Source organism: Octopus sinensis, linkage group LG10, assembly GCF_006345805.1.
Source record: "Octopus sinensis linkage group LG10, ASM634580v1, whole genome shotgun sequence".
Taxonomy (NCBI): Eukaryota; Metazoa; Mollusca; class Cephalopoda; order Octopoda; family Octopodidae; genus Octopus; species Octopus sinensis.
The window spans coordinates 25,276,143-25,298,271 of NC_043006.1; the positions used below are offsets into that span (position 1 = coordinate 25,276,143).

Consider the following 22,129-nt stretch of genomic DNA (forward strand, 5'->3'; position numbering starts at 1 on the left):
TCATTTATTTACCATAAACCCAGAACTATGTATTGGGATAGGCAATTAGGTTTAAATATATGCTTTGTGTATGTTTTTTAATGTATGCATACATGCATCTATAAATATTGTTTTATTTTAAACAAATGTAAATTCTAACTTAATAATTTTTACTCACAAATTTCAGAGGAAAAAAATTACATCCGAAACGAACTTTATAGAGCATGCAAAACCGGGAATCTTCATGATGTCAATAAGATAATTTCATGGCTGGCTAAGCATGCATGTGTGCCTAACTCTAAAAATAAATCTGAATCACAAAGGATATTGACTGATGAAATAGCAAAAGATGCAGAAGATGTGATTGAATCTTCTGTCACTCCTGAAAATGTTCTTGATGGAAAAGTATCAAAGAATAGAACTATTCCTCTTGAAAATAGTTTCTCAGAAATAGCAAACCCATCATGTGCTACTACCACAGAAACTGTAGTTCAGAGTGATAACAGTCCAAACAATGATGCTATTGATGATGATGTCAAATCATCTGACAAAGAAAATAAAACTGGAAATATAATTTGTGATGAGTCTTTAAATTTAGTGATGGCTGATGATATTAAGTTTCCAGACATTTTGAATGAACGATGGGGCCGAGATCAGCATACAATACTACATGCTATTGTGCAGAATTGTCAAACAGAAGTCATTTCTCCTCTCTTAGAAGCTGGTGCAAATCCTGCCATTTGGTAAGTTTAAATTTTTGAGAATTATTAATTCTATTAAAGCTTACAAATTCTGTGATACGTCAAGCACTGGATTTCCAATATTTGGTAAAATGCAACTAAAGGTGACATGTAGTGGACAACAGTTTGATTGACATGATCTGACTATGGATTTATGACTTGTGGCACTAGTGGAATATAGTCCTAGTTATTAAAAACTAGGCATCAGGATTACAATTGTATTTTCTAGTCCAGCACACTACTTTGGCTTCTGTTTCTGGGGTTGTTGAGTCTGTTGATGATAGAAAAAGCACTAATTGACTGGCTTCCATGCCAGTGACACGTAAAAACAGCACGTATAGTATCTGTGTATACCTAAACTCTGAATACTGAATATCCATATCCCTTATAACATTCCCTCGTAGGTACTCTATGATATGTGAAACGCAGAAGTAATGGAGTTAATTATCATTTACATAAAATCACAGTTATGAATAAATACCAAAGAAGGTCTCTCACTTCCGTGTGTGTGTGTGTGTGTGTGCATATATACATGTGTGAATATATATGACTGTGTATATAAGTCTATGTTTAGGTATATGTGTGTAAGACATTGTAGATCTTTAGCTGGGCTAAAAAGTCACAGTCGATCACAGCACCAATAACAGTTAAGCTTTGTGCAATGGCCATACTCGATAACGAGGGGGCAGCCATCATGTATGTGTATATATATGTATGTGTGTGTGTGTGTATATATATATATATGTGTGTGTGTGTATGTATATATGTATATATTTATGTCTATTACATTATTGCCCACAGGGGGACAAACATAGACAGACAAAGGGATTAAGTCGATTACATCGACCCCAGTTACATGTTGGTGGAATAGTATGGTAGACAAAGCCATTAGAGCAAAGAAACAGGCCTGGAAAGCCTGGAAGGGTGGGGGTAGCAGGGAACTGTACCAGGTAGCCAGAAGGGAGGCTGGGCGGCAAGTATACATAGCCAAGGGCAAAGCAGAAAAGAAGAGGTTTGCCAATGTCCAGCAATGTGAGGACTAAAGAACTGAGGTATTTCAGATTGCAAGGCAGTGTGTGAGAGAAAATTGTGATGTCACAGGAGAGAAATGTTTCCTTATGGATGATGGTGCACTTGCTTCTAATGATTCTGAAAAGAAAGAGGGTTGGAGAAGCCATTATGAAAGACTGCTGAACATGCAGAATGAATGGGAGGAGGAGAGCCTGCCAAATATTGACCCAGAAGAGCAACCAGCTATCCAAATAGACAGCTCCCTTGTAGATAAAGCAATTAAGGGTATGAAGCCAAGAAAAGTCCCCAGCCCATCAGGAATCACTGCTGAGATGCTTAAAACATCTGGTGGTGCAGGCTATGGCCTAGTTACCCACATTGTAAACCAGGTAGTTCATGATGGAGTCATACCCAATGATTGGCGTAGCAGCCCCATAGGTACAAAGGTAAAGGTGATGCTATAGATAGAAATAACTACAGGGGTATCAAACTGCTGGATCAGGTGATGAAGGTCACGAAGAGGGTCAAAGCCCATCTCATTAGGGAGAGAGTCTGCTTAGATGAGATGCAGTTCGGTTTTGTGCTGGGTAGAAGCACTACTGATGCCATATTCCTGGTTTGACAACTGCAAGAGAAATACCTAGCTAAAGATAAACCCCTATACTTGGCTTTTGTGAACTTAGAGAAAGCTTTTGACAGGGTCCCCTGATTCCTTATCTGGTGGACAATGCAGAAACTAGGGATTAATGAATGGTTAATAAGGGCTGTACAGGCCCTATACAGAGAGGTCATTAGTAAGGTTAGGATTGGCAATGAGTATAGTGAAGAATTCCGGGTGGAAGTAGGGGTCCACCAAGGTTCATCATTGTCCTCCAGGCAATAACAGAGGAATTCAAGACGAGTTGCCCCTGGAAGCTCCTCTATGCTGATGACCTGGCCCTCATAGCAGAATCACTACCAGAACTAGAAAAGAAATTTTGGGTGTGGAAGCAAGTTTTAGAATCAAAAGGTCTTCGAGTCAAGGTAGCAAAGACCAAAGTTCTAGTAAGTAATAAGGCGAACACATTACACCCACCCTCAAGTAGGTGGCCCTGCTCAATCTGTAGAAAAGGTGTAGGTAGAAATTCCATAAGATGTACCCAGTGTAAGCTATGGGCACATAAGATGTGCAGCAACATCAAAAGAAGATTAACCGAGAAGATAGCTTTCACCACACATGCTCAGAAAACAGATTCCATCACACTCCAGGGGAAGAAACTAGAAGTTTCCACTCCTTAGGTGGCCAAGTTAGTAGTGGGGGTGGATGGGCAAAGTTTAGAAAGCTTCTAACCCTACTGGCGACAAAGGGCCTCTCGCTTAGAGTGAAAGGTAGATTGTATGACGCATGTATGCAAACTGCCATGCTTCACAGCAGTGAAATATGGGCTGTGACTGCGGAGGACATGCATAGGCTCGAAAGAAATGAAGCTAGCATGATCCGCTGGATGTGTAATGTCAGTGTGCACACACAATAGAGTGTAAGTGCCCTGAGAGAAATGTTGGACATAAGAAGCATAGGATGTGGCGTGCAAGAGACGTTTGTGCTGGTATAGTCATGTACTACAGATGGATGAGAAGAGATGTGTGAAAAAGTGCCACTCCCAAACAGCTGAAGGAATCTGGAGTAGAGATAGACCTAGGAAGACATGGGATGAGGTGGTCAAGCATGACCTTCGAACGTTGGGCCTCACAGAGGCAATGACAAAAGACTGAGACCTCTGAAGATATGCTGTGACTGCGAAGATCCAACAAATACTGTGAATTGACGGCAGTATCCTACACCAATTTCGCATAGCCAGCAGCAACCCATTCAAAAGTACCTTGGATCATAGGGTGACCTGCTGTGCTTGGGGAGACCTATTGAGTCAAGTACATCAACATCAAAATGAAAATCAAATGGAAATTGTAGTTGTGATACCCATGCCGGTGGCACATAAAAAGCACCATCCAAATGTGGCTGATGCCAGTGCCACCTTGACTGGCTTCCATGCCAGTGGCACGTAAAAAGCACCCACTACTCTCACGGAGTGGTTGGCATTAGGAAGGCCATCCAGCTGTAGAAACACTGCCAGATCAGACTGGAGCCTGGTGCAGCCTCCTGGCTTCCCAGACCCCGGTCAAACCATCGAACCGTCCAACCCATGCTACAATGGAAAACGGACATGAAATGATGATGATGATGATGATGACACCTGCATATATATAATATAAGATAATAATACAAATGATTATTATGCCAGTGGGGGTATAAATACCAAGTACTAGTGGTAGTTAGAAAAAGTATGCCTAATTTTGTGAAGACAGGAAATGTTTCGCTCCTTAAGACTGTTTATAAATGGAAGTTTGGTTTTAATTATGAAGAAAAATTTGTTTATGCATAAACGCTGGTGCTGTTGAAATTTTCCAATATAAATTATAATCAACTCCCTTATCCTTAAGTTCCCATATGTAGTTGTTTCTAAATGTGTACCTATGGTGATAGAGTCTATGCTTCATATTATTCTGTGTTGTTCCAACGTATACCTTATTATCTGACTATGTACTTAATATACATTGATACACTACTTCCTTTCTAATGCAGTTATTATTGAATACACAATTTCTGCTAATTCTACAATCACATGTTCTATTAAGTTACAGGACTGACCATGACCCCCTCCCCACTACATACAGAGATTCAGTAACTTGTTGATCAGAAAAGTAACAGAAACTAATACAGTATTTTGGTCACTACCTGGAGCTTTACTATCTTTAGTACCAGCTGCTATCATAACTAAACATGGAGGGGGATCTGTAATAACCTGGGAGGGGATGCTATATTTTGAAAATCTACTGGCCCAATGGTTTCCCTTCATGGCAGAATTAATAGTCAAGATTATTTAAGAATTTTTATGATCAAATTCATCCTATGGTTGCGGAACTGTTTCCAGGGGGAAACACAATCTTTCAGGATGTTATTGCACCAATTCACATAGCTTAAGTTGTTACTGAATGGCATGCGAAACATTCTAGTGAAGTTGAATATTTTATCTGGCCACCACAGTCCCCAGATCTCTATTATTTAACATTTATGGTGCATTTTAGAAGAACAAGTAAAGAGTTGATATCCTCCACCATCATCACTACAAGAAATGGAGACTGTTTTAGCTGAAGAATGGACAAAAATTCTTTTGGAAACAATTCAAACTTTGTATGAGTCCATACCACGTAGAATTCAAGCTGTAATTACTGCCAAAGATGGTCCTACCCCATATTAAAATTAATTTGTTTGAAATTTATGGTGTTTCCATTATTTTGTCCCCCCCCCCCATATATATAATGTGTGTGTGTGTGTGTGTTTGTCCCCCCCCAGCATTGCTTGACAACCGATGTTGGTGCGTTTACATCCCCATGACTTAGCAGCTCAGCGAAAGGACTGATAGAATAAGTACTAGGCTTACAAAGTATAAGTCATGGGGTTGATTTGCTTGACTAAAGGCTGCCCTCCAGCATGGTCACAGTCAAATGGCTGAAACAAGAAAAAGACCAAAAGAAAAGGAAAAAGAATACATACATACATACATATATATATATATATATATATATATATATACATGTAAGTTTGAAAGAAAAGAGAGAGCAGAAAGTGAAGGAAATGAGAAGTGAAAGATGTATGTTTATGTATATGAAATGGATGTGTGTGTGTGTATGTGCAAGAGAGAGAGAGAGTGAGTGAGTGAAGGTGTGTGTTGTGATGATGGATGTGTTTTAAAGTGCACACACACACACACACACATATAGAAAATGTAACGTCATCGTTGACATATAAAATGTTTAGAGTAGTTGACTTATGGAAAAGATTATAATTTTAAAATATGTCAATGAAAATAAAGTTTAGTTGGTAACAGAAATAATGCTGAATCTTTTGATACCCCATATGTCAAAATCGGCAACTCAGTTTTGGAATGCATAAGGAATACACACACAGATTATTTATCCCTTTAGTATTCAGATTATTCTGTCAAATGTGATGTTTGTTTATTTAAAATGGTTTGAATTAATCATGCATTATCTTGTAGTTTAGAGATTTCAGTGATGTGATTTTTTTAGTTTTAGAATGTCATTGTAGGGCTGCGGTGAGAGGCGAGATCTGGTCAGTTTGAATATAAAACAGGTTAAATATTTTGGCCAGCTATGGCCGGTTTGAATGCTAAAGGGTTATACAGCTTCATGATGGAATTGGAGTTGGTCAAGACAGTAGACTACTGGACACAAAGCCTTACACTGTTTAATTCTATTCCACTAGTTTCAGGGTTCAAATATGAAGTCAACTTGGCTTTATATGCATCTAAATTTATAAAATAAGTATTAATTGTATGCTGTGATTAACTATGGCAATTTTTCCACTACACAAATTGGCCCCATGTCACCTGGGTTACAACTCCCTAAAATCTTTAATGTTGTCATTGAGATATTGTTGTCTTCCTAATACACTCCTACCATATTTTGATATTTCACATTGTTACCATTCAGACACCTCACATCATTGTCACATTCTGACATGTCACATGCTTGTCACATTCTGACATGTCACATCATTGTCACATTTTGACAACTGATATCCTTATCACATTCTGACAACTCACATCTTTGTTACATTTTGACAACTTACATCATTGTCACATTCTGACAACTTACATCATTGTCACATTGACAACTTACATCATTGTCACATTCTGACAACTTACATCATTGTCACATTCTGACAAGTCACATCATTGTCACATTCTGACAGCTTACATCATTGTCACATTCTGACAACTTACATCATTGTCACATTCTGACAACTCACATCATTGTCACATTCTGACAACTTACATAATTGTCACATTCTGACATGTCACATCATTGTCACATTCTGACAACTCACATCTTTGTCACATTCTGACAACTTACATCATTGTCACATTCTGACAACTTACATCATTGTCATATTCTGACATGTCACATCATTGTCACATTCTGACATGTCACATCATTATCACATTCTGACAACTTACATCATTGTCACATTCTGACATGTCACATCATTGTCAAATTCTGACATGTCACATCAAATATCACATTCTGACATGTCACATCATTGTCACATTGTGACATGTCACATCATTGTCACATTCTGACAACTTACATTATTGTCACATTCTGACATGTCACATCATTGTCACATTCTGACAACTTACATCATTGTTACATTCTGACATGTCACATCATTGTCACATTCTGACAACTTACATTATTGTCACATTCTGACATGTCACATCATTGTTGTGGTGGACACCCCCAAGTGAAACCAATGAATAATGGACAGATACAGCATGTAGTGTCAGTCAGCGAGGTATGCCGTATGGACCAGTCATGCAGATGATGAAGTTACATCATCATAATGCGGGACATATCAGTGACGATGAAGATACCTCTCATTGTGTGATGGTGTCATTATAACTGGTAACGAGGTTACAAACACTCGTAGGAGTGTCAAAATGGAAGAACTACACACAGTGAAGAATGATATACATACAATGAAAAATATATAAATTCTGTTGAAAAAAGATTCTGAAGAAAAAATGTCTGATAAAACTGGAACTCTAACACAGAACTGAACTGCTCACAGTGAAAAATAATACAAATTCGTGTGAAGGATTTAAATCAGGTCGCTATGTGTTAGTAGCACTACCGGTAAACAATGTAGACTGGTACTACTTGCAATATTCTGAAGAGAAAAATAATTCTCTGTGGAAGAAAAAATACTAATAATGATAAGTCCATGTGCAGGATTTTAGTGAAGTCACTATGTGTTAGTAGCGCTACTGGTAAACAATGTAGACTACCAGTAGCATTCTGAAGAGAAAAATAATTCTGTTGTGTGAAAGAAAAAGAAATAGAATATGAAGGAAATAAAAATTCTATTGAAAAAATTTTGTAATACAGAGTTGAAAAAAATAATAATTGTGTGTGGAAGAAAAATAAATGAAAAAAATAATGTTGTATGAAAGAAAAAATCTCAAAGGGGGAGGTGTTGTGGCGGACACCCAAGTGAGAAGTGGGCTGTTCCACTACTGATAATTAGTGGATAGACACAGCAGTACTGAAAGAGTGCATTTGGAGAACGAGAATGGAAGGTTCGGTGAAAGGGTCTTTCATCTCTGGATACCATCTGAAGAGCAAGATGGGGTTGGAGAGGAGGACCCTGCCACCGAGAGAATTCGAGAAACGATGGAAGGATGTGATGAGAAAGGTGGGTGTTAGTAACCCAGCTTAATCATTGAGGAAAAGAAAAGAGCATTGCTGGGCTTTTAAAGGCTGCGGGTTCGATCCCTTTACCTTTTTGTTCGTGTTTTTCTTTGATTTAGTTATATTTTAAAATAAAGTTCTAGTTAAAGGAAAATTTAAATGATATATAAAATACATTTTAAGTAAATTTTTAATATTTATATCATTTGAACTCATGTAGCATTTTTGTCTTTTGTTTGTCCTGTATTGTCCCATTCTATGTAAGATCACCATAATAAAAATACTATCACTTGGCAAGGTACGCCGTTTGGGCCAGTCATGCAGCCGGTGAAGTTACGTCATCATAATGAAGGATATATCAATCATTGTTACATTCTGACATATTGTCACAATCTGACAACTTGTGTCCTTGTCACATTCTGACAACTGACATCATTGTCACATTCTGATACCTCACATCATTTTCACTTTCTGATATCTCACTTTATTGTTACATTGTCACACTCACATTATTACCATATTGTGCACTATTTATTACATTCTGCTATTTCACACAACTATCTCATATAGCTGACTGGCCATTTATAGATTTCTGGTGAAGGACTACACATTAAATGTTGCTAGTTACTTCTCCACAAACAATACCAACATATCTAAATTTTGCTTTCTACTGAATTGCTCTTATAAATATACAGACCACAACTAGACTCATTGAATGAAATTTCTGTTACCACACTCAAATAAAATCTTAATGTCTCATTCTGTTGACTTATTTATCTTCTACTTCCCTGTTTCAAGCAACAGCAAAGGCATACCTCCTTATTGCATCGCAGACAAAGAAACAAGGAATGAGTTCCGTAGATTCATGGCCAAATTTCCTGACAAATATGGTTATCGTAAAGCTCAGGTGAGAGATTCTTAATACTGATATTTTATATTAATGTAATTCATATTTTAAATTAATAGCTTTTAATTAAATAGAATATTTTACTTTTAAAGCAAAATTTTTCTAAAATTCAAATTTTTAGTAACCCAGAGTAAAAACATAACAGTACACATGAATGATTGAAAATATCTTAATCATTACAACTCTTTATGTTTTTTTTTATATATATACTAGCAGTATCGCCCGGCGTCGCTCGGGTTTGTAAGGGAAATAACTATATAAGCATTTTTAGAGAGTTACTTCCCTTATATAAACCAAGCAAAAAATGCATTAAAGATGCAAAAAAATTATGGTAAATTTTTTTATCATCGTTGACGCGCACTAATACCCAGAAGGGCTCGATATGAATCACGACTATAAGATACCCGCTTTTGGTTAAACTGCACCGCAAAATGTGGGAGTAGTTAAGAATGTAAATCGGAGGAGACAGACTCTCACACACGCAACTTCAGTTTTATATATAAAGATATACCCATTTCTCCTCAATATGGGTAGGGTGGGCTTTGCTACAACAATTGTTTTTGCAGCTGGAACCTATTTTGTCATTCAAATAACATCAATGAAGCAAGCAGAGTAATTTTTCTTATAAGAGATGCAAGTTGTGAAATTTGAACTTGTAGTCCTGTGGTCAGTAATCCAAACAGTATGCCTACATCCTTGAAAAATATCTTAAGAAAAGGGAATGGACAATGAAAGACTTCCTTCTACCCTCTGTTGCTTCTTTTAAGTAAAGATAGCTTCATTCAATGACAGTGGGTTAAGGAAGCTGTCATAAATACACAATGACATAGATGTATATCTGTACCTACCTATCTACCTACCCATGTACCTACTGCCCTCTTCCCACCCCACCCCAAGTGGACTGGTATCCTGCTCGGTTGGGAGTATTTAACTCTCACTTGTTTATATACCATGCAGACAAAGACAAGCTCTGACCTCATATGCCTGTAAGCTTCTAACAAACCTGTTTCCCTTTATATATGTATAATTTACTTTCTCTCTCCAATTTTTCCTTCTCTCCATTTTTTCCTCTCAACCCTTTCTGTTGAAGAGCATAGGCTCAAAACATCAGACATATATATATATATATATATATATATATATATATATATATATATGTAGTTAAAACTCTGACCTATGTTAGTGGATACTTCCAGATTAAAAGACAGATTGCACACATATTACCTTTCTCTTCCTGATTCTCTCTATATATATAGTATATACACATATATGTAGGTGCATCTGAGGCTGTGTGATAAGAAGTTTGTTTCCCATCCACATGCTTCTGGTCACCGTCCTGCTTTGTAGCACTTTGGGGCATGTATATATATATATATATATATACTAGCTGACATACCCAGTAATTCCCAGGAAAGCATGGCTTATCCTTTGGTTCCGTTTTCATAATTGTTTTGCTAATCCAATAACAACAATACAAAGTATGTAGCCCTTAAAACAGTTTTTGTACATTTACAGAGAATACTGAACTGTCTTACACAGGATCTTGTTTTTAGGAATTCCCAATAAGTTATGAATACCCAAATTGTGAAGTCAGTTATGTAATAACAGGAAATTAATTACCCGATAGTAAGAATTAAAATAAAGTAGCCCCGAAAAGGGCTTTAATGCATGTCCAGAGTGTATAAAACATAGGAGGAAATACTAATAAGGTATGTATACTAAAATCGTGAAGCATGTTATGTAATAACAGGCTAATCAGATATGCAATAATAATAATTCAAAGTAAATAACTATGGAAAGGGCTTTTGTGTATTCCCAGAGAATATTACCTTCAGGGGTGCTAGTGTTGGTATATTCGTGAATAAGTCACTAACCAAAATAAGTGGATCTATTGTTTAGGAAAATGCTATTTACTTGTTTAAGGGTTGCTGTAAGAAATAAGCATACTCAATTTCATTTTTACCAAATAATTTAGGAAAATGAATGGGTTATTTCCCTTGACTATATATAAGGACCCCTTCCAGGGGCGAATGGGTTATTTCCCTTGGTTTTTGATGTAAAATATATTAGGTATATATAAGGATCCCTTCTAGGGCCTTATTATCGATTTTTTTTTTCAACAATCTGAGTATGCCATGAGTTCTACTCACGTGTCAAGTTTCATTAAAATCAATAAAACAATGTAGGAGGAGTTAGCTAACAACTCCACAAACACAACCACAGACAGAATTTCCCACATATGTAGTAGATATATGTGTGTATGTATGTATGTAACCAAAGATGCAGAAACAACAAACTCTGAAGGAATTTAAAGGTAACTTAAACCAAGTGTAGGGTAAGAAATCAATGAATCAGGTACTCCATGCTCACATGGCCTGTGTGAGCATGCAGTAAATAGTCAATTCAAATAACTGAATAAAATGAATGGACAACAAGAGGATGTGTACATGGAATGTGTTAGCTTGATGCTCAGTAAAAAGAGAGTGACATTTCGAGCATAGTTCTTTGCCAGAAAGGAGAAAGGGAAAAGTTCAAAGAAAGAAAAGAAAGCACATGTGTAGTAACATTGCTGAAGTGGCCAGAAATAGAAAAAGACAGAGAAAGTGTTTTTTTTTTTGGGGGGGGGGGTTGCAAAAATGGCCAGTGTGTGTGTGTATGGTAGTATCTGTGTGCATGTGTTTGAGTTAACAAGCAGGTTAGTAGCTGCTGTTTCAGTCAGAGGAAGTGAAAAGTGGGTGGGTGTGGTTGTGTATATATATATGTGTTTGCATATGTGCGTATGACAGTGTGAATGTGTGTATGCTTGTGTGTATGAGTGCGTGTCTGTACCTATATCATCATCATTTAACGTCCACATTCCTTGTTGGCATTGGTTGGACAGTTTGACTGAAAAATAGTAAGCTGAGGAGCTGCATCAAGTTCCTGTGTGATTTGGCAAGATTTCTACAGTTGGATGCCCTTCCTAATGCCAACCACTCTTGAGTGTAGTGGGTGCCTTTTATGTTCCACTGGCACAGGTGCCAGTTACAAAAGACCAGCATCGGCCATGACTGTGATCTCATTTGGCTTGACAGGTCTTCTCAAACACGGTATATCGTCAAAAGTCTCAGTCATTTGTCACTGCGTCCATATCTCAGCTGTTTTAATTTATAGAAAAGCACCCACTGTGATCATGAAGAAATTCTTTTTTTCATATGTTTCTTCCTCTCTTTCCATGCATCAAATTCATTGGACAGCTGATAACAGTGTATCTTATGACCGTGGCCTTATCTGCTGATAGCCTCTAAAAAAATATCCATCCAGATAAACTGGCAATAATATTTCCAAACACAGAAAACAAATGTCTATGAGGTCAAAATGTCTCCACAACACAACCGCAATTTTTAATGTTATGTCAAATGCCCCATTCACAGTTTATGCTAAGACGCATTTTCCAGTTGTTACAAATTCATCTTATCTGCAAAACATTTTCACATTGATTTACTATTGGAACATCCCTTCTCTTACATGTGTTATGATTACAAGTCAACGTATTTTCAATTGGTGAAGCGAAGTTTGATGATATATTGTAAATAAATGTTAAAAATTACCAGCCACACCTGGCCTCCGTGCCGGTGGCACGTAAAAGGCACCATCTGATCGTGGCCGTTTGCCAGCCTTGTCTGGCACCTGTGCCGGTGGCACATAAAAAGCACTCACTACACTCATGGAGTGGTTGGTGTTAGGAAGGGCATCCAGCCGTAGAAACATTGCCAGATCAGACTGGGCCTGGTGCAGCCTTCTGGCTTCCCAGATCCCAGTTGCACCGTCCAACCCATGCCAGCATGGAAAGCGGACGCTAAACGATGATGATGATGATGATGTTATGGAATACTGAAATACCTTTCAACAACTTTTTTTGTAAGGAAAATGGGCATTACAATAGATACCAGTATGTGCCTTAAGAATACATTTGAGCATCGTACAGACCGAGTTAAAGGCCAGGAGGCCCACTAGTGTATACTATATATATGTTATTTATATTATTATACACATGTTCAGGCATTGTTACTTGGTTAAGATATTTATTTGACAATGACATGGATTCAGATTCATTTCTGCTGGGTGGTACTGTAGAGAACTACCTCTGCTGTTTCCTCAGGTTGACCAATTAGAAATGAAAATGATAAAGAGAAAGTGTAGAGAAGTCCACCATATGTGTTTGTGTGTGTGTGTGTGAATATATTGATATGAATATTCACATATTCTGAGGGTCAGTGCTGAGATAGACAATGGGCAAAAATTTTGAATTTTTAATGTTATGTCAAATGTTCATGAGTTTATATCTGCTATAGTTACTTTCCTTTGTTGCTTAGAAAATTATTTATTCTACTTTAACTGATTTTCCCAACCAGAAACATGTTACCATTATCCTATCTGGGGAAACAGAGAAAGAAGGAGAGAAAGTTTGAAGGATGAACTTAGATAATTTATTCATTGAAATGCAAAAAGCCTAGCTGATCAGAGCTGGAATATATTTAATCATAATTCTGCTCAGTCAGGTTGATGTGTGTTGTACAACAATAACAATTCAGGAATATGCATCTTCTAAACTGGTAGTTAACCAAGTTCAGTCTACCCTGTTACCTCACAGTTATGTGATCACATAACAAACATAAAAACACCATAGCTAGGTGTTCTGTAATCATCATCATCGTTTAGCATCCGCTGGCATGGGTTGGACAGTGCAACTGGGGTCTGGGAAGCCAGAAGGCTGCACCAGGCCCAGTCTGATCTGGCAATGTTTCTACAGCTGGATGCCCTTCCTAATGCCAACCACTCCATGCGTGCCAGACGAGGCTGGCAAACGGCCACGATTGGATGGTGCTTTTTACGTGCCACCGGCACGGAGGACAGGCGAGGCTGGCAAACGGCCACGATCGAATGGTGCTTTTTACGTGCCACTGACACGGAAGTCAGTCGGGGCAACGCTGGCCACATAGAATAAATTATATACATGCAACCAACTGTCTGACAAGCCAAACAGGGACCCTGCATTAATTATTGTACTTATCAAAAGTGATGTCATTTCTCATGAACCAAAAAAAAAAAGATATCCTTCATACAACTCTATTATCCTCATCAATTTTATTTGATGAATGTTTTACTGTGGCACCCTCTTCATTTTGTCAAGTCCTGACCGGGAGGAAATATTGTCCATAATAGAATCCAAATTTTGGTTAGTGTCTAATTGTTTTAGCATTCTAATACTTCTGCATCATTCAGCTGTTTACTGGCTACTGTAAATGTCTTAAGATAGTATGTCACCATACTAAGAATTCTGGTTTTTTTTTGGTTTTTTTGTAATGACTCTTTCTTGTGTTGCATTTAACTTCTTTTCTTTTTATTTCTAGATTCCTAGTCCATTGACCCCTGCACTAGAGGCTGAAAAGAAACAGAAAGATTCAATTAAAAAGAAAGTCAAACAGCAGCGTTTGAAAGTAAAAACAATCATATTCTTACTTAAACTCTTTTAGTTTGTTTGAAGCTATAGCTAGATAAAAAAAACAGCTTTAACAAAGTCCTAATCATAAATTGCCAAACTTGTAGAGAAGTGCCATGAAAAATAAGCCATACAAACCATAATTTAAAAAGTAAAGAAAGGTACAACAATACTGGATAAAGAGGAAACTAAGTTTATTCAACATTTCATGTTTTATTCCCCCAGGGGTCATTGAAAGAATCATTAAAGCTGAATTCATTTATTAAAAGAAATTCATTTTTCTTACTTTTGGAATTCTCTTTCTTATAACTATTGTATCTGCAATCACATTTTGTTTAGACATATATTCACTGTCCAATCTTATAGTCATCCTCAAGTTAAATTTGATTCATTTTCGCTTTATTCACCATTATAGTGGTTTTCCTTACTCTTCTTAGCTTCTAGCAGCAAACACTTGACATTTACTGGAGATTATGCATTATACTAGTGGCTAAAATACATTTTAGTCTCCCTTCGTTTTAATCTGATTTACTTGATTACAATGTATGTTTCAGATAAAACTGTAAAGTAACACATTCTGTTGTGTCTGGGGAGAGTCATTCTCTTTTAGTGCCTTATGAATATGCTTCAACACACGAACTCATATGAAGAATCTTGCAAACCAAATCCAAAAACGAAATGTAAAGTAACAAATATATAGATAATAAAAGAAAAAAATACACTTCACATGCATTTTGACTATGTTTAAATTAAAGCAAGTATAGAAGTGAAACAATTTCTTAATCTTAAATACAAACAACTGAAACAACATTAAAATTTGATTGTTAACCTTGAGAGACCCTTGGTGCACAAAAGCATACACATAAGATCATAGCAGATGGAATTTGTCTGTCATGGGTACCAGAATTCTCATATTATGTGATTTTGGTTTATTGGACCTCTACATGCCAGCCAAATCTAGTTGCCATGATATGTATAATGTCAGCATTTTTTCAAACTCTGTGCTGCAAATAGCGAGTAGGGTTATTAAAAATTGTTAGTGATGGAAGCAGTATTGGTGCCAAAAGGTAATCATTATATCTAACTTAAAATGGATGATGTGTTAGAACACCAAATACTGCATTATTAGTCACTGAGGAGATCCAATAGATCAAAGTCACATGAAATGGCAGTTCTGGTACTCATGACAATATATCCTTTTCTTATTTTGGTATGGTAGGATGTTTGATTTTGAAGAAAATTCAGCTGCTATTTCTAGTACCTCTAACAGCCACATGGAGGCTCTTTATTGCTTAAAATTTTTATTGTTGTATTCTGCTAGCTGAAAATGAAAGATCCACATTGAAATATTTTTCAGGAAAGAAGATCTATTAACAAGCAAAGAGAAGCTTCTATTCAAGAGAACAACTTGAAACAGCAAGAACAGAAATTGGAAGCGCTTCGTTTCAAAAATCTCTCTGAACGAGAAAAGGTAACACAATACATATTATACCCTGCACTAATTAACTAATTATTCCCAAGAAGATAATTAGCTAATGTTAATTCACTCTAAGAGTTACATTTTAAGAATACTTGGAAAGAGGTCTCTTTTAAAGTATAGGCAATGCTAATTTTATTTAAGCTCTTGCAATTAATATAATTAAACCAAATCTGTTTAATTAATGAAAACATCTCTAAAGAACTCTTGTTAACTAAGTACATATCCATGGTGAGCTAATGCAGATAGAAAAATATCAGAATTAATTCTTACTACTAACAACTTCTATCTGTGAGTTGCGATCCACAACCTGTATTAGTCGATTAGTCTTTCATCAATAAAATATGAACCAATTAATCAAAAGTTGGAGGAATCACTTTGGCATAAGAGTACTGAACTGACTGATAATTCTTTCATAACAGCCACTAAATAATAGAATTAGGATATAAACAAACTACTTCCCTTTTTGATGGAAGTGGCAACAAGCCTCGATAAAAGCAAGAAATAAAAATAGAGGTAAATTATGAACATTCTGAAAAAAGTTATTCATACAAGACATGTAACATTGTCTTTAAGAGTTTATTTATATTATAATCCTTTTTGAAGCACTATTAAATTAAACAAGCTATGAAATCAACCCAAGCCAAATGCAATATATTTATGTAGAAAAGTAGTAACTGAGATGAACACCTCAAATAGTGTGTAGTAATGTAGTAAAAATACTTAAGATCAATCTTTATGTTGAACAATTTTATTTTTCACATCATAGTAATCTTCCTAAAATTCACTTTTAAATGGAAATTCAAATGAAGCAAATTTTCAGCTGAGCTTGTTTAAGAAGGTAGTGACAGTGTTTAAAAATCCTTTAGAAGAAAAGAAATCTATTTATGAATTCCAGTAATTAAAAATATTAAATATATTTTTTGTTGAGTTTTCTTTGATTTAAAAAACAAATAATTTATCTTAAATTTAAAATATTTCCAGAGAGCTCTTGCAGCTGAACGCCGAATCTTGGATGCAAAAGAGTCTGATGAAGAGAAACCTGTTTTTAGGTATTTTATATTATATTTAGCATGTTGAGAGCTTCTATCTTCGTTGGCAACTAAGGGCCTTTCCCTCAGAGTGAAAGGTAGATTGTATGATACCTGTATGTGTACAGCTATGCTCCATAGCAGTGAAACATGAGCTTTGACTACAGAGGACTTACAAAGGCTTGAAAGAAATTATGCTAGCATGCTTCACTGGATGGGTGATGTCAGTGTGCACACATGACAGAGTGTAAATGATTTAAAAGGAAAACTGGGTGTAAGAGGCATTAGATGTGTGCAGGAGAAAAGACTGCATTGGTTTGGTTCTGTGATACATATGGATGAGGACAGCTGCATAAAGAAGTTCTGAGCAGTAATTGTAGAGGGAACTTGTGGATGTGGTAGACCCAGGAAGATTTGGGACAAAGTGGTAAGAAAGGATTTTCGGATGCTGGGCCTCACTGAGGAAATGACAAGGGACTGGGAGTTGTGGAAATTTGCTGTACTTGAAAAACCATGCCAAGATAAGTAAAATCACTGTCACCTAAACATATAGGCTTGTCCTTTACAGGTGCCAGTGCCATATAAGATGCACTCATGCTGGTGCTGTGTAAATGCGCCCAGTGCACTTTGTAAAGTGGTTAGCATTGGGAAGAGCATCCAGAAACCATGCCACAACAGACAATTGGAGTCCTCACTGGACAGCTTCCATGTCAAACCATCCAACCCATTGCAGCATGGAAAATGGATGTTAAATGATGATGTATTATTACATCCATCTAGTATTAGATTGAAAAGAAAGTCTTGTTGCATTTCAGGAGGAGAAAGACATTTTTATTCCAGATAATATTTCCCTTCATTATTTTGCAAATTGTTGGAATTTTGGGTGTAAAATTCTTCAGATTTCCGAAGTGAAGAAATAGTCACTGTCATTTTTAACCTGTACACAATTAATAAACTGTTTTTTTCTCTAAATAATGTTGCAAGGATCTGGAAAGATGATTGACACCCTTCACATCCCATCAAACATGGAGCATAACTTTTTCAGATGTGGGTCTGGTTTGGGGAATGATTTTCCTTTTTCCTTGAGTGCTTGCCATTGGCATTTTTGTTGGATATGATTAAAGAGAACTCACTTTTCATAACTTGGGATGATTTTCCCTGGAAAAGTAAAGGACAACTCTTTGATTAAGCTGAGGAGCAGCCAGATGATGAGGAACTCATTACCCAACATTAGACACTTTGGATCTTTTCCTTTTGAACAGCAGACAATTTCTAGTTAACTAAACACTTTAAAACTTCGTATACTGGTAGAATGTGTCAAAATAAATCATTTTTTTCTCTTGGCTTTCTTGAGAAAATTGTAATTTGTTTGTTTAACGTAGTTTAATTTTTCGAATTTTAACCAATCCTATGCTCTCTTTTGAGCTAAAATCATTTGCTGCATTTAAAACTGAGACAACATCCTGTAACTAACCCTAAACCTCCTCCCAACCCTAAATTTTTTTTCTTAATTGTTAAATTAATTTAATTGTTACGCGTGTAAAAAAAACTAAAGCAATGGAATTAAATTAACTTAACAATTAAGAAAAAAAAATTAGGGTTAGGGTTAGTGGGGAGGTCTAGGGTTAGTTACAGGATGTTGTCTCAGTTTTAGACGCAGCAAATGATTTTAGTTCAATGGAGGTAATCGATTGATTAAAATTGCCGAAATGCTCGGATTTTCAGACGAAATATCTTACAAACTATAGAATTTTCTCAATAAAACCGAGAGAAAAAGATGTTTTATAAACACATTCTACCAGTATGCGAAGTTTAAAAGTGTTTAGTTAACTAGAAATTGTGTTGACATCTGCCATTCAAAAGGAAAAGATCCGACACTTTTCCTACTTCATGAAGGTGTCTTTGATTGAAGTGTGACTTGAACTGTTTTGCTAATCCTCATTCAGCTTTCTTTAGTTTTTCCTCAACTACAGTTTTCAGAAGCTCAGTATTGGCAGAACTTAGTCATACAGATTGAGGAGAATATGCCAGAGAAAATGTCCAGACACTTGAAGCTTCATTTCCATAAGCAACACAAATACTCCTCGCTGCTTCCATTGCTAAAGAACCCCTTTTGAATTCATTTAGCATGCAGTGACTGATGTGGGTGTGATTTAAACTCATTTTAAAAGGGTAAAATTAATATAAATTTAACCCCTATGGTATAAAATAATCTGAAAAGAAAGGAAAAAGCATTTGAATATGAAAATTAAAGCTTATTTTTTATAAGTGTCAAAAATGTACCATCAAAGTGATCATGTCAAAAATTGACAGGTCAAATTGCTGGAACACACTCATTAAATCTAAACCTTACGACTTTAGACATTCACTGTCTGTCTAGATAACAAACAGATCACATGGTAATATGGTTAGCAGTAGGCAAGGTGTCTATCTAAAACAATTTTTGCAAAGATACACAAATTCCCACATATAGGTGTAGGAGTGGTTGTGTCGTAAGTAGCTTGTTTACCAACCACACGGTTCTGGGTTCAGTCCCACTGCGTGGCACCTTGGGCAAGTGTCTGCTACTATAGCCTCGGGCCGACCAAAGCCTTGTGAGTGGATTTGGTCTCTTTACTTAGCGGTTTGGCAAAAGGGACCGATAGAATAAGTACTAGGCTTACAAAGAATAAGTCCTGGGGTCGATTTGCTCGACTAAAAAAGGCGGTGCTCCAGCATGGCTGCAGTCAAATGACTGAAACAAGTAAAAGAGTAAGAGTATATGCAAACACCATCTGACTATGACTGAAAGGATTTCAAGTAATGAAAAGATATATTTGTGTATGTCTGTGTAGTTGAGGTATTATGTTGTTATCCAAGAAATTTCTTAGCTATCTTCATTCAAATCCTTTTCCAGATGTTAAATTGGATAAGAATAATGCATCTATTTAGATGTATACTATCTATTATAATTTGCCCACACATTGTAAACTAGCCTTGAGTGACTCAAAAATTAATTACCAAAAATGGGACTTAGACTTTGTAAGCCCAAGTGAATTATCAGTATCAAGTTTAGTCATTCACAGTTCTGTTGAACATTATTTTATCTTATATTTGCTCTTTGCCAGCCCAAACCAGTTAAGCTGCAATAAGTGTCTCTATACATAACAATTTATTGTTATTTAAGCCAGATCTTAACAGAGCTTTCGAGTAATACTCTGTTCATCAAACAATGGCATAATCACATTAAAAGATAATTCACATAACCATCCATTTGAATGAAGTTCTGAACAAACCTGACATTTTTTTTTTCTTTTCTTTTCCAGCCGGTGCTCACAATGTCAATGTAATATCAGTGGACTGGTCCCTTTTGAATATTACAATTTCAGATTCTGTACACCAAAATGCCTTAAGGATCACCGTTTGAAATCAAAGACCAGCTGATTGCAGCTTTAATGGAGAGAAAAAAAATTCTGCTTCTGGTTTTTGAGTCCATAAATGATAACCACTTAAATCTTAGTTTTAAAAAAATAGATAAAATACTTCTGAACTGAATAAATCGTAAATTTGGAACAATTGAAATATGGTGAAAATGTATTAAAAACCTGACATTAGCGTTCTCAAGACCTATGCATCATATCTGAAAATTGTTCATCTTTGTTATTTCAGTGTTATAAAATCCTTGACAGTAGTTCATAATTACAATTTTCTATACAAATTATGACTTGCTGATCAATATCAAGATAAAATCTTGTAAAAAGTTTTGATTGTAATCTCTTAAAAGATTTTTTTAAAGTTTTGACTAGTTTATTTATTTATTTATTTATTTATTTATTTATTATTGGAAAGTTTATAAAAATTTCAAATACAAGTATTTTTCTTACAGTGTTTATGACTGAAGACTAAATGCAAGAGTGGTTAGTTTTTATTCTAACTTTTAAACTAAGTTTTTTTCTGTCTTGAGTTTCTATTTTGTGTAAATGTCTCATTGATAGCAGATTAAATGGAGAGGCAAAACTTCTATTTGGTTTAATTTTAGTGCACAGAGATAAAGTTAACCAAAATAATGTCAATCTGACATCATGGCCTATGATTCATATCACATCATCAACGCTAGTTTCAGTAACTCACTTAGTTGTATATAATCACCATGTTAAAGTATAAACTCTTAATGCAGGTAGCTTAACCTTTTAGTATTCAAATTACTCTATCAAATTACCTAATATATAGTTACATGATTGTGAATTACTCATGCTTGTTTTGTAGATTTGAGATTTCAATGATGGGATTCTTTACTTTAGGAATGACATTGCAGGATAGGTCTAAGAGGCCAGATCTGGCTAGTTTGAACATAAAACAGGGAGAATATTTAGGCTGGATAAGGCCAGTGTTAAAGTGTTAAGCTCTATAATGAAAGGGATTCTGAAATTGATAGAACACTTTTAACAGCATAGTTGGTTAAAAAGATATATGTCTTTATAAAAGAATAAATATTGAGGTAGACACATTACCAGAATTGCTTTGGTAATGCAATAACTTTAAATTCTGTCTGACCAATTTTGCTTTCCATAAATATGAAAAGCAAAGTCAGCCCTAACTTTGTTGTACCAACCACATGGTTCCGGGTTCAGTCCCACTGCGTGGCATCTTGGGCAAATATCTTCTGCTATAGCCCCAGGCCGACCAATGCCTTGTGAGTGGATTCTTCTGCATTTGCCTTTCCAGAAATATAGTATTAGTGGTGCCTTTCCCTGGCACAAAACCAAACTCCATCTCATCTAGACTACCTCTCTCCCTAATTAGTCGAACTATGACTCTCTCTGCAAGTTTCATCACCTGATTCAACAGTTTGATACCTCTGTAATCATTTCTATCTAAAGCATCATCTTTTCCTCTGTAGCAGTTGACTATGGTACTGCTACATCAGTCATTGGGTATGACTCCTTCGTAAAGGATTTACAGTATGGGTGACTACACCATAAAAGATATTTTAAGCATCTCAGTGATGATTCCTGATAGGCCGTGGTCTTTCCCTGTCTTCATATCCTTAATTACTTTATCTACCAAAGTACTGTCAATTTTGGTAGCTGATCTCTGTCAACATTTAGCAGACTTTCCTTCTCCCATTCATTCTCCATATTCAGCAGTCTTTAATAATGGCATTTCTAAGCCTCTTTGCAGAATCATTAAATGCAAGTGCACCATCATCCA

General features: G+C 36.1%; 1 protein-coding gene across 1 annotated transcript in view; it reads left to right on the forward strand.

The window, feature by feature from the left end:
• LOC115216159 (ankyrin repeat and zinc finger domain-containing protein 1) overlaps window positions 1–20,683 on the forward strand; it is a 36,329-nt gene extending 15,646 nt beyond the window's left edge. Inside the window, exons 12-17 of the mRNA XM_036506246.1 lie at window positions 167–722; window positions 8,841–8,949; window positions 14,343–14,429; window positions 15,789–15,902; window positions 16,893–16,960; window positions 20,245–20,683. Of these exons, the coding sequence (XP_036362139.1) occupies window positions 167–722; window positions 8,841–8,949; window positions 14,343–14,429; window positions 15,789–15,902; window positions 16,893–16,960; window positions 20,245–20,362 (1,052 nt within the window). The 3' untranslated portion in view covers window positions 20,363–20,683. The remainder of the gene's footprint in view (window positions 1–166; window positions 723–8,840; window positions 8,950–14,342; window positions 14,430–15,788; window positions 15,903–16,892; window positions 16,961–20,244) is intronic.
• The last annotated feature ends 1,446 nt before the right edge of the window (window positions 20,684–22,129 follow it).